The following is a 14,716-nucleotide window of genomic DNA, read 5'->3' as shown; positions in this document are numbered from 1 at the left end:
ATGATGAAATAAAACAAATAACTGAAGTTCTAACATTTGATAAGAATCTATGTCTAAGAAAATCCTTGTAGGGATCTGAAGAAACAGCATGAGGTAGGGGCCAATGTCCAACTCTGTATTCAACCTTTATGGCAGAAGTTGTAGAGAGGAAAAGCAACAAATTGATCCCAGTGGGGAAGAACTTCTCCTTGCTTTGGACTTGCTAGAAGGCATAAAAATCCCCTAGGTGACTACAATGGCCAACCCAACAAGCCTAATTTCAAGAAAAAAACTAGTGTAAAGTACTTTATAATATTTTTAAAGTTTCTTAAGTAAGCATATTATTTATATATTACAGACCTACAATGATAAAAACAAATTTTTTAAACTTCATCAAACAGCAAGCTTCCTAAGCTATAAAAATAAATGTTATCACAATTCCAGATTATGATTCAATTTCCTTCTCTACTCCCAATTTCTTTTTTACCTTTAGGAAAATGAGAAGTTTTCTTTATAGATGTGACCAGTCTTCCTAGCCTTCTACTCGTATTAATCTAATACATCCTTTAAAATCTTTAAAGAAATAACTAGCACAAACTCGCAAAAAGAATACTGTTAGTAGCAAGCACTCCAATTTCCATGACATGGGTTAATGCCTTCATTTGAAAAGAGTAATCAAAATCAACACAGTTTTCCTTAAGGTCTCAACTAAGAACATTACTCGCCATTTTTTTAAACTGGATTGAAAGAAGACTTGGGGGATATTTTAGGGCTTTCCAAAATACCTACAATGCTGCTTCCGTATTGTCCCCATTGGCTCCTTCCTACAGCCCAACAGCAACTGTGCCAATGTCCTCATCCCATTCCAGCCAGTATTCTGAATCCCTAGATGACTGAGAGAGAATTATGCTCATTGTTCCATGTTTTACAAAATTCACTAAGTACGCACAGTACTCTGGCATTGTGCTACTAAGGTAAGTACAACATTGATGGTGTCTACCTTCAAGGGGCTCACAGTCCAGTAAAGAAAACACACTACTGCAGTATGGCCAGGTCTGGCCCAAAGGATAAGAGAAGATTGCAGTATGGCCCAAAGGAAAAGAGATATTTCAGGAGATATTTCAGGAGATAAGCAGATGAGCAGGAGGAAGGACAATGATGGTTGGGGGAGGTGAGAGGCTGGGGAAGAGTGACAACATATAATTAGGACTAAAACTAAACATAAGAAACATCAGACTTAGTTTATTCAGATAATTCTAGGCATTTTGGAATAGCTGCAGTGAGACCATTGTATGCCAAGTCATGGAGCTTACATTTTATTGTGCAGGTGATACGGGAACAGTAAAGAGGAAAACTAGAGGAAGGAAAATAATGTAGAATGCTGGAAAGTGAGGTCAGGGAATAGAAGAATCCAATAAACAAAATTACAGAGAGAATACATAAAAAATTTATAGCATGGTCATACAATGGAATAGTGCTCAGTAATAAAAAATAATGAACTACTGATATTCATACAACAAGATGTATGTTGATTGAAAAAAGCCACATATAAACTAATGCTATTACATAATTCTATATACATAAAATTCAAGAACAGGCAAAACTAAGCTATGCTGATAAAATTCAGAAATTTTACCTCAGGAGGAGAAGGCTATTGGACTGGAAAGGGAAGAGTATGAGGAACTTTCTGAGCAATGAAAATGTTCTACGTCTTCATCTCTATGGTAGTTACATGTGTGAACATATATGTATGTTTTACATATGTTTTACATAAGTAAAAACCTCATTCAGCTCTATACTTTAAATTTTACCATACACAAATTACAACTTAATTTATATAAAAATGTAAGTTATACATTTGCATTAAGTTCTATGCAAAAAATGCATAATTGTGGTAGAACAGGGTCAGAATATGTTAAACCAGTGTCATCCCTTAAGCGATATCTGACATAAGAAATCAGAATAAAGGTTCTAAAACACTGTATATTCAATTAACAAACAAAATCCCTATAATACCTTAAGTACAAAAGTCTAGCTTCTTTTTCCCTACAAGAAGATATATAGGCAAGTGTTACTTATAATAGATGCTGTGGAGATAGTGCACTCCTCCTAAAGAAAAGAAATAGCTCACTATAAACCAAAAAAGTAAAAATTTTCTACACAGGAGTACCTACCTTCAAAAGTACTATAAAGATTAACAAGGCATGAGAAGCAGTTAACACAACATACAGCACAATCACTACAATTACTATTATATAATAGCAATAAAACGGAAACTCTCCTTCAAATTATGCCTAAACCACTTACTAAGAACACACTGTTTAACTGCATATCACTCAACTACAGCACTTCTCATACTAGATTTTTAATTTTCCTTTTTTTTAACTTTGAGATCAGCAAGTTTCCAACAGCTTAAATGTCTAGTTACATTAGAGAAAGACCAAGTTAACTACAATTTAAGTATTCCCTTTTAATCTGTTTATATCCTGAAACCATGTTCATTTGCCAAAAGACAATAAGTCTTTTTAACATCTGAACAGTTTCTATTATTAAAAAGCATTCTTTCAGAGCGCCTGGGTGGCTCAGTTGGTTAAGTAACTGCCTTTGGCTCAGGTCATGATCCTAGAGTCCCAGGATCAGGTCCTACATCAGGCTTCCTGCTTGGTCGGGAGTTTGCTTCTCCCACTGACCTCTTCCCTCTCACACTCCATCTCATTCTCTCTCTCTCTCTCAAATAAATAAAACCTAAAAGACACACACATATACACACCCCCCCAAAAAACATTCTTTCACATATCAGACCAAAAAGTACATGATCACAATTCAATTTCCTGAAAGTCAACAGTCTTAAAAAAAGAATGCAAATCAGAATGCTAAATTAGAAAATTCATTTAATGACTTTGACCAATTCAATGACCAATAGAGATACTCTTTGAAACAATCATTTATATTCTAAACATTATATTAATATAAAGAAGTCACGATTTGGCAAATTTAATCAATTTATGGAAGTACTCCATTAATCAAAATAAGTAAAATTCACAAAAGCAAAAACTACTCGAGCACTATAATCTACTGAGAACATTGAAGCATGCAGCAAATCTCTTACTCAACTGTTTTCTGAATAGCTAAACCGAACACCAGCTCAATTTTCTCACGTTTAATAGTCACATACTTAAATTCAACATAAAGGAAAACTAAGAGCACAATTTGATGACTCTATTGTTACTTCCACCAAATCAACTCAAGCAAGTACCTCAAAGTCAATTCTCTGTATTTCAAAATTTTATTGAAAAACTCATTAAATCTGAACTTGAAGGCAGAGTTATAAAACATAACTTTTTCTATTATTCCTACTTTGATATATAACATTTAACAAAGTAGTCTTCTACTTACCTAGATTTTGTCTTATTAACATCTCGTTGCAAAAACAATCTCATTCGAAATTAACTCAAACCTGAAAGAATACATGTAAAGACCATCATTTAATTTTTGTGTCAGGTATGAATAAGTACATCTATGACACACTTATTCTTTGAAATTAAAAATCACAAAACAAGTTATTTTAACATAACATGTCCAAAAAAGTGGTTCAACTAAAACATGATCATATTATACTTTCAGGAAACTTGCTCAATACCACTTTTTTTATGAACAATAATCTATTCAAATGACAAACTTTCTAGTTTTCTTTTAAAAAATTTACAACTTATTTTCATTAATTTTAATAGTATAGCAATTAAAATCAGTATTTGTTAATAAAACACACACTTCTATCTAGATGCTTATCTAATACTATTACATATATACCAAAAAGTACACCAAAAAGCTGAAGAACAAAAAAGTATGAGATGGCATAAAAGTATACTAACAATAAATACAATAATGGCTAACAGTGATTAAATACCAAATGCCAAGGACCATTATTCTAGAGGATAGTACATATTGATACTCTCCTGCTTCTTCCATTTAATTCACAATCTAGTATAACAGCTATCCCAACATTCCACTGAAAACAGATTTGAAAAATCTACCCTTAATTTTATCACATTCCATAAATTCTGAAAACTCAGTATGTCTCATCCTGTACTCTACACATCTTCCCTAACCTGAAACTTATTCTTTTGCATTCTTATTCACAAAAAATGGCACCACCATACCTACTGCCATTCTCACCTAGATTCCTATAACTATTCTATTTCCAGACTATCATCTCAAATTTATTCTTCCTAGAATCATGTAATGTATAATTTTGCAATGGCTATTCTGAGGATATCAAATCTATGATTCAAGTCCTTCAACAGTACTCACCAACGATCTCATCCTTATCAATTATCCCCAATCTTTACTTTCCCATTCACTGCAGGTTTCTAATACTAAACTCTTTCAAAGTCCAGAACAGTCCCCATGCCTTCTCAGCTTTCTCGCTGCTTCGCATAGTGAACTATCCTACCTTCTATCTCTCTTTAATTTTACTGAAACTTTTTTTTACTAGTTTTGCAATAATTAGTTTAGTCACCTTGAAAGGTCCCATCTCAATTTCTTCACAGTTACAGTGTTTCTCAATTGGTACAGAAACTGGTGATAACTCTGTATCAGCTGTTCGCTTACATGTTTTCTGAACTACAGTATGGACACATGGAGGATAAGAATTCATTCATCTTATTTCAGCATTTTCACTGGGTAGCACATAGTAAAAGTACAACAGTGTAGGCCCACTTAAAGATTAGGAAAAAAGTTCACAACACTTCTGAATCCAGTAATATTACTTTATGAAATAACTATAAGTAAAAACACAACTGATAAAAAATCAGCCTGGTGCAAACTTTTATTGAGTGAAATTAATTAATTTCACTGATCATCAATACCAAGATTTTAGTACTAAATGTTTACATCCCTACAGAAAACAAACTTTGTGGACTATAAATCCTAGACTCATTGAAGTATTAGACTGAAGCAGAAAAGAGCTAGAGAAGGAGGTGAATATGGTCTCAGCACTAATAATGTCAACAGTCTGACAAACTGTTTCTCAAACTTTAGCACATATTAGCATCACCCAGAGGGCCTGTTATACAGACTGCTAGCCTCCACCCTCAAAGCTCCTGATTCAGTAATTCTAAATTAGAGCCCAGTGATTTGCACTTCTAGCAAATTCCTAAGGTGATGTTATTTCCAGGACCACATACTTAGAACCACAGACCTGGAGTTTTCTTCGTTAATGTCTAGAAGAGGCGAGAATACTCTCTTGGCCACCCACTGCCCCCAATCTTTACCTACCCATAACTGGATACTGTGACCTATTACAAGCTGAGCTATAAATCACAGTAAGAACACTAAAAGTCTACTATGAATTGCTGAGTGTAATGGGATGAAAAAATAATGGCTCTGCAAGAGAATCCACATTCAAATCCCCAGAACCTGTGGATATTACCTTATATGACCCTTCCCCCCTCAAAAGAAAAGTCTTTACAGATGTGATTAAGTTAAAAAATTTTGAGATGGAGAGATTATCCTGGATCATCTGGGTGGGCCCTAACTACAATCACATGTATTCTTATAAAGAGGGAGACGAGGAAATTTCACTATACACAGAGAATGCAAGGACAGAGAAGAGAGAGATTTGAAAATATTGGCCTTGAAGATTGAACTCATAGTCAGGAATGTGAGTAGCCACCAGAAATTGAGAGAGGCAAGGGATAGAGCCTCCCCTAGAATTTCTGGAGAGAATAACACCGCTGACACCTTGATTTCTGCCCAGTGATACCGATTTCAGACTTCTGGCTTTTCGAATTGCCAGACAGTAAGTTTGTTGTTTAAAGCCACCTAGGTTGTGATAATTTGTTAGAACAACAGTAAGAAATGACTACACTGATGATGGTAGGTTCTCTAGGAAATAAACCAGAAGCACTACATAAAAGGTGTTATGAACTGATTATTCATATGTTGAAACCCTAGTTCCCAATGTGACTGCATTTGCAGAAAGGGCCTTCAAAAAAGTTAACTGAGGTTAAATAAGGACATAAGGATGGGGCCCTAATCCAATAGGATTGGTGTCCTTATAGGAAGAAAAAGACACATACACAGAGGAAATGCCACGTAAGGACAGAGGATGCATGCACAGAGGAAATGCCATGTAAAGACACAGAAAGAAAATAGCCATCTTGAGAAAAGAGAAGCCTCAAATAAACCTAACACCTTAATCTTGGACTTGTAGCCTCCAGAACTGTGAGAAAATAAATTTGTTGCTCAAGCCACCAAGTCAGTGTATTTTGTTATTGTAGCCCTAGTAGACTAATACAAGGATATACACGTTTGCACAACAGTGTGAATGCACTTAATGCCACTTACCTATACTTTAAAATGCTTTAAATGTTAAACACCACACAAAGACAGTAACCTTTGACTTTAGTTCTTTTTTATTTTTCTTTGTAATATTTCAAAGTCTGAGAAAAAAAACCCTTGTAATTGCATTTGTTCCCCAGAGAGCCAAACCAAGTCACTGTAAACACTATATTTTTTAATGAGGAATTTATAATGAAGTTTGATAGGAAGTACTTTTTAAATCCATACCTAAAAAAGTATAATTAGGATATTGTTTAGGTGAGTGTGGGACACAATGAGAAAACAACAGATCGATATATCTGGATGAATACTGAGCAAAAATCCTCAATAAAATACTAAAAACCAAAGTTAACACATTAAAAGAATTCTACACATTGACCAAGGTGGATTTATTCCTGGAATGCAAGAATGGTTCAACAAATGAAAACCAATGGAATACACCATATTAACAGAATGAGGGACAGAAACCACATGATCATCTCAATTGGTGCAGAGAAAGCATCTGTCAAAACCCAATACCTTTTCATGACAGAAACACTCAACAAACTAGGAATAGAAGAAAACTACCCTCAACATAATAAATGCCATAAGTGAAAGGCTCACAGCTAGCATCACACTCAATAGTGAAAGATGTAAAGATTTTATTTTCCTCTAAGATTAAGAAGGAAGGGTGCCTATTCTTTTAAAAAAAAAAAAAAAAGATTTTTTTAATGGGGCGCCTGGGTTGCTGGTTTAAGCCTCTGCCTTTGGCTCAGGTCATGATCTCAGGGTCGTGGGATCGAGCCCCACATCTGGCTCTCTGCTCAGCAGGGAGCCTTCTTCCCCCTCCCCTCCTCTGTCTGCCTCTCTGCCTGCTTGTGATCTCTGTTAAATAAATAAATAAAATCTTTAAAAAAAAAAAAGATTTTGTTTTTAAATAATCTCTACACACAATGTGGGGCTCTAACTCACAACCCTGAGATCAAGAGTACCTACTCCTGCTACTTCTCTTCAACATGGTACTGAACTTCTAGTCAGGGCAAACAGATAGGAAAAAAGAAGCAAATGATCTCAAAATTAGAAAGGAAAAAGTAAAATTATCTGCTGACAACATGATCTTTTAGGTAGAAGATACTAAAGAGTCTTAAAAAATTTACTCTAATAAATGATTTCAGCAAAATTTCAGAATATCAGCATGTGAAGATCAGTTGCATTTCTATACACTAATAATGACCAAACTGGACAACAAAATTACAAAAATCTCATTTACAGGGGTATCTGGGTGGCTCATCTGGTTGTGTCCAACTCTTGGTTTCAGCTTAAGTCACAATCTCAGGGTGGTGAGATCAAGCCCCAGGTAAGGCTCTTTGCTCAGCAGAGAGTCTGCTTCCCTTCTTCCTTTCCCTTTGTTTGTGTGCATACACTCTCTCTCTCTCAAAAGAATAAATACATCTTCAAAAAAATTAAAAATAGAATTGCCCTATGATCGAACAATCCCAATTCTGGGTATATATCCAAAAGAATTCAAGTAGGATCTCAAAGACAGATTTACATACCCATGCTCACTGTAGCATTATTCACAACAGTCAAGGGGAGAAGCAAGCTGAAAGTTCACAGACAGAGGAATAGGTAAGGGAAATGTGGTATATACATGAAGCACTGGAACGGAATACTGTGCAGCCTTTAAAAATAAAGTAATCCGATCACAAGTCACATTAAGGATGAACCTTGAGAACATGACACTAAGTAAAATAAGCCAACCACAAAGGACAAACATGGTATGATTCCACTCATATTGAGTATTTATAGTAGTCAAAATCACAGAAAAAAAAGTAAAAAGGTTGCTAACCAAGGGTTGTGGGGGGGTGATAAAATTAGAGTTTAATGGGTACACAGTTTCAATTTTGCAAAATAGGAAGTTCTACAGATCTGGTGCACAACATGTGAATATCCTTAACACTACTGAACTGTACACTAAAATGGTTCAGATGGTAAATAATCTTTTTTTTAATACCATTTAAAAAATAAGTACTAAAAAAAAAAATACACATAAGGGCCAACATGGATTAACAGGGACTAAGTTTGCCCTCCATCTGAAAACCCTAAAAAATCAGACCTATATATGAAATGACAGTTTTCAGATATTAGATAGGGAAATACAGAGGGTGAACCCCAAGAGAAGGGAAATAGATAAGGTAAATAAACCCTCCAACGACCCCAACTTATTACAGACCCTCACCTGAAAACAGAATACCCAGGCTTGAATCTGGTGGTTTCTGAGTTGAGGAGACTTAACTGGAAGTCCAAAGCTAAGACAGCTAGGGACTGCAGGGCAGAGTACTAGAGAAGACAACTGCACAGAGCGAGAACATCCATATTATTAAAACAAGACCCAGGCCAAGGAAAGAGCCACTCAAAAGGATGACAAGGATTATTGCCCTAGTCTCACACAAAGCCAAAAATAAGACCTGCTTCCTTCAGACAGAGTGGAAAAACCTCTTAATTCAGGTAGCACTGACTAGAGTAACCCTAGACTAAATGCTTTTGAAAGACAGACCCAAAAGGGGAACGTGGCTCAGAAGGGAAGAATCACAAAAAGGCATGAGGAAACTTTCAGGAGAGTTAAATGTATTCAGTATCTTGCTTGTGTGGTGATAGCTTCCCAAGTATATACTATACATATCTCAAAACTTATACTGTCCACTTTGTACTTCACTACATGTCAATTATTTCTCAATAAATCCATTTTTTAAAACCTCAATTAAAACAAAACGACCCAATCAAAAAATGGGCAGAAGATTTGAAGCCACAAATCTTTTGGTGAAATCTTTCATCAAAGATATACGAGTATTAAGTACATGAAAATATACTATTGCTTTTCATTAGAAAAGTACAAACTTAAGCCATAATGAATTATCACTACACAACTATAACAATGGCTCAAATTAACAAAACCAACCATACCACATGCTGGCAAATGTGTGAAGGAACTGAAACTCTCATACACTCACACAGGAAGATAAATGGTACAACTACTTTGTAAAAAGTAGTTTTGACATTTTTTTAAAATGTCAAGTATACACTTACTACATGTATGATCAGTCATTCCACTCTCTTACATATTCACCCAAAGAAATGAAAGCATTTGTTCATATAAAAACTTACATACAAATGTTCTTTATTTGTAATAGCCAAAAGCTGAAGGAAAAAACATCCATGAACATATGAACCCTTACATTATAGCTTTATAATGGAAAAAGAGTGAACTAATGATACATGCAATGTGGGATGAACCTGAAAATAACTATGATGAGTAAAAAAACTGTAGACAAAAAGATTATATACTGCTAAGGGGAGAAGCAATAAGTATGAAAGAACTAAAATGGGGCACAAGGAAAGTTTTGAGGGTAAAGGATATGTTTATTATCTTGACTGTGGTGATGGTTTCATAGGTGTATATAGATACCAAATCTGTTCATATTATACACATAAAATTTAAGATTTATTATATGTCAAATACACTTCAACAAATCCACTTAAGATCACAATATGCAAATATTAATAAACTTGGGGAAACAATGAAATCTCAAATTAAAGAAGTTAGAGTAATAATAATGAGCACAAAAAGAATACCATCATTTATAACCCAAAGAGAACAGATGCAAAAATCATTCATCTTTCAACACCTATCACTGGTACTACAATTACTCTACAATTGGTAATTCAATGCATGAGCAATGCTTCCAAAATATCACCAGATATATCCTACAAATCAGATATATCCTACAAAACATATATATATGTATATATACATATATCCTACAAAACAGATTAATTTACACCTGTCTCAACTTCTATACTCAAACACAATTCCTACTGAAATATAACAGTGCTCAACCTAGAACACAGAAATGAGCTTTACAGCATGAATCAAAAAATCTGTCTGCAAAAATAGGCCCAATTCTACACTACTCCATTATCCATGCATTTGGCAATGAAGCTTTGCAGTTTCGCCCATCAAGAGGGAGAGTGGTTCCCCCTACCCTTTAACTCTAGGCTTCCTTTTAAAGAAGTCCAACAGAATGCATACATGTCAGTTTGCCAATTCTGAGTTAAACCTCAAGAGACCTTGCAGGCTTCTGCTCTTAGAATCCTGCTACCACCATAAGAACAAAGCCCCGTCTAATCTGCTGCAGGAAACAAGACGGCCCAAATGTCCCACCACAGGCCATCCTAGAGAACCCTGCCAAGAGCAGCAAAGCCACCCTCCTGAACTGCTAACTGCAGACCCATAAACGAGCCCAGCCAAGACCAGAAATACTTCCCAGCTGACTCACAGACTTGTTTTAATAATAAACACGTTGTTTTAAACCACCAAGTTTTAGAGTAGTTTCTTACACAGTAATAGCTAACTGATACAACTTTATCCTAAAGATAGCAGATTAAATTATCCCTATCCCTAGAAGAATAAGTTTAGATTAATAATCGGTCTAGATCTTAATTTTTGAAAGCAAGGGGAAAAAGACATAAAAGTATTTTACTGTTTTATTAGCAGTGACTCTACAAACATTTTGTCAGTTTGTTAATCTCAAGAGACATATAAACTGAGCAAAATCATTTTTTACAAGTAATGTTACCAGTCTACTATTTTTTTTTAAAGATTTTATTTATTTTATTTGACAGACAGAGATTACAAGTAGGCAGAGAGGCAGGCAGAGAGAGAGAGGAGGAAGCAGAACAGAGAGTCTGCTCAAACAGTCTGCTGAACAGAGAGTCTGATGCGGGGCTCGATCCCAGGACCCTGGGATCATGACCTGAGCCGAAGGCAGAGGCTTTAACCCACTGAGCCACCCAGGTGCCCCTACTATTTTTTTTTTAATGAAATTCTTTTCAGGATACTCCAAAAATCTATGAAAACTATTCTAGAGCAATCTGTTATCTCACCTAACATTCCTTTTCCTATTTATGTTAATAGCACCCTGACTGCCCATTAATAAAACACTTTTACTCAACTGTTAAAATGGTACCCCTCACACAGCCCTGAACTGAGGAATGAACAAGTGACACCCACGCTAATGAGAATCCCTCAGGTAGCCACAGTAATTTTTTCATGGATGAGAATGTAGGTCAGAGTAGGAAATTAAAAATCCTTCTCAGGATATCTGAAACTACTAGGAAAGGTATACTCTTCAGTGGAAATAACAGCTAGGAGAATTATGTATGTCAGAGCAGCCAGTAGCTATCTCTGCCACCTCCTAACATAATTAGGAATGAAGCCATCACAGAAAAAACCCAAGCCATGAGATATAAACATTATCACAACGATACGCACCTATCAATCCAAACATGTCTGAAATAACTGCAGGTAATAGCAGAATATTCAAATATTTATCAATCCTTCTACTGAAACCTACTAGAGAAACTGAACAAAATATTAAAAACAGTCACCAAAAAGGCACCGAAGAGCTAACACAACAGTTAAGAATGACCAGGCCAGGATCGAAGATGGAAACCTATAGTTAAAAACTCAGCACCCTGGTGTGCCTGTGTGGCTCAGTTGGTTAAGTGGCTGCCTTCAGCTCAGGTCACAATCCTGGGGTCCTGGGAATGAGACTCCCTTTGGGCTCCCTGCTCAATAGGGAGTCTGCTTCTCCCTCTCCCACCCACCCACCCCCCATGCTCACTCTCTTTCTAATAAATAAATAAAATCTTAAAAAACAACAACAACCCAGCACCCAGGATACTTTTGCCTTGAAAGTTTGTTTTGCCAGATGAGGCAGCTGAGAAACTGATGGTTATTTCTAACATTGTTACAGAGTTAAGGGAACCAAAAAGGGAATGCAAGGTTCAGAAAAGGTGGGAACCATGCTAACTGCCGCCCACTATTTGAGCTGAGACCCCAAAGGACTAAACTCTAGTGAGCCAGAAATAAACAAGTCCTTGCATGTACTGCAGCCCTACCTAAAGATATTTAGGTGAAAAAATAAACTCAATCCCTAAAATTTAATTAAAGTAATCCCAGACTGCTGGAGAGCCCATACAATACAAGTAATGGTTGACATTACTTGGTTTGTACGGTGCAAACAAAAATCATCTCTGGAAAAAGATATTACTGTAGGGCTCAGAACTTAAGCCTCGAAAGGCAGCTGAAAATTTAAATGGAAATTTAAATGAAAGAATATGGCAGTAAGAACCAGAGAAGCAAACAAAAATTCTCAGTATAAATTTTGCCCAAATGACTGGATGACTGATAAATTATGTATGCACAAAGAACAACTGAAGGGATCAAGGGGAAAAAGTTAGCAGAGGTCAGTATATTTACACTTGAAAAACAGAGCTGTACTACTGATGCTTTTTCAACAGCATGAATTTCTCAAGTGTGCATAGTTTGGGCAACAGGAAGCTGAAGCCTTATAAGGCTGAAGTGCCAGAGAACAGAACTCAAGATCAAGAGAACACATGGAAATTAGTGGCATCTCTAGAAGCAAGAAAATCACAGGGCAAGTGTCAAAATCAGACTATAAATTTCACCCCAACAATTCCCAGAAGAACATGAAAAGAAAGCAGAGTCACTAAATCATATTCATAACGTCCAGTTATCGAGCAAAATTATATCATATACAAAGAAACAGTAAACTGTAATCCATACTCAGGAAAAAAGGGGGAGTCAATAGATACTGATCCTGAGTATCCTGAATGTTAAGGTTAACATATAAAGAATTCAAAGCAGCTTTTCTAACTATATTACAAATATTAAAAGAAAATAAATTCAGGGATGCCTGAGTGGCTCAGTCAGTTAAGCAACTGCCTTCAGCTCAGGTTATGATCCCAGGGTCCAGGGATCAAATCCTGCATCGGGTTCCCTGCTCAGTGGGGAGCCAGCTACTCCCTCTACATGTTCTGCCTGCTGCTCCCCCTGCTTGTGCTCGCTCTCTCTGAAAAATGAATAAGGTCTTTTTTAAAAAAATAAACAAAAAAAGAAAATAAATTCAAAGATTGATAGAAACCATAAAGAAAAAGTTAAAAGGTAAAATAACTGAAATTAAAAAATCAACAGAAGGGGGTGATTAGAGACAGAAAAATAATCAGTGAGTTTGAAATATGGCAATAAATTACTGTCCAGAGAACAGAATAAAATGAAGAAAAAATCACCAGTCTCAGAGACCAGTAGGACAATATCAGGCAGTCCAACATTAATATAACCCAACTCAACACTGATGTACAAGATGCAACAGAAGAGAATAAAAAAGGTTCAAAATAATGTTTGTTGAAGAAATAATAACCAAAAACATCTCAGATGATAGAAAACATTAATTTATAGATCCAAGAATCTCAACAAACCCAAGTAGGATAAATATCAAGAACCATTTCTACACACATATCATAGTCAGACTGTTAAAGGCTGAAGAGAAAACCTTGAGAGCAGCCAGGGAAAAATGGCTACATATAGGAAATGACAATGACAACACAAGTAATGGTACATCATCAGAAAAAAATGGGACATACTAGAGCGACACCTTCTATATCCTGTAACAATTTCCTTCAAAATTAAGGTGAATAAAAAAAAGATTATTTTCAGATAAAAATACCTTTGTGAGATTTGTGGCTACAGACAAAAAAATAGTTAAAAAAAAGATGGGGGGAGGAAAGAATAAAAAGACAGCAAGAAAGGTAAGAAAAAGAACATAACAGAATAGAAAGCACATTAGATTGCACATTTATGCCCCAGTACATCAATAATCACAAGAAATCTAAACAAACTTTATACTGTAAGTAAAAGATGAAGAAGTGTTAGATCAGATTGAAAGAAAAACTGATATGGTAGATACATGAAACAATTCTGAAACAAAAAGGCACAGAAAAACTTAAAGGTTGGGGCGGGGAGGAATGAACCACTCAAACACTAACTTTAAGGCCCGTGTAGCTATATTGTTATTAAGGCAGACTGCAAAGCAAAGAGAATTACTAAAGACAACGAGAAATAATGATGATAAAACGTTCAACTCATCAGAAACATTTCAGAAACAATTCTAAATTTGTAAAAATGGGCAGTAACACAAGAAAGATAAATCCATAATAACAGTAGAAAATTTTAACACATCTCTAATTGAGCCAACATACTGCAATTAAATTGGTGAGAATGTAGAAGTTTTAAACAACATGCTTAACAAAACTAACTTGACATGTATATAAATACCGTACCCATTTTGTACTGCAAAACACATTCTTTTCAAATATACACAAAGTATTTATAAAATCTGGTCAATAAATAATAAAAAGGTACAATCACATTTGGAATCAGGGAAATGGGAAATAAAAACACTACACATCCACTAAAATTGCTAAAATTAAAGATTAACAATAGAAAATGTTGTTGAAGAAGTGCAAAAGTGCTGATGAGATTATAAATTGTTAC

The 14,716-nt window shown here is 35.4% G+C and overlaps 1 protein-coding gene across 23 annotated transcripts in view; it reads right to left on the bottom strand.

Annotated features, from left to right (window-relative positions):
• The window catches only part of ZNF644 (zinc finger protein 644), a 129,048-nt gene that overhangs the window by 92,420 nt on the left and 21,912 nt on the right, over positions 1-14,716 (bottom strand). For 20 of the 23 annotated variants that reach the window (XR_007126389.1, XM_047723704.1, XM_047723697.1 and 17 more), the window contains one exon: positions 3,376-3,436. The exons of 1 other annotated variant lie outside the window; for it this stretch is intronic. Coding sequence is in view for 20 of the 22 variants with exons in the window: in XM_047723704.1 (XP_047579660.1) it covers positions 3,376-3,419 (44 nt within the window). In the remaining 2 variants the exon portion in view is untranslated. Of the gene's footprint in view, positions 1-768; positions 873-3,375; positions 3,437-6,327; positions 6,347-14,716 lie in introns of those variants that run through there. 2 more of the 23 variants (XM_047723703.1, XM_047723711.1) reach the window with 2 other exon arrangements.

This window comes from Lutra lutra, chromosome 4 (genome assembly GCF_902655055.1).
Source record: "Lutra lutra chromosome 4, mLutLut1.2, whole genome shotgun sequence".
Lineage (NCBI taxonomy): Eukaryota > Metazoa > Chordata > Mammalia > Carnivora > Mustelidae > Lutra > Lutra lutra.
This window is presented reverse-complemented; position numbering and strand designations above follow the sequence as displayed.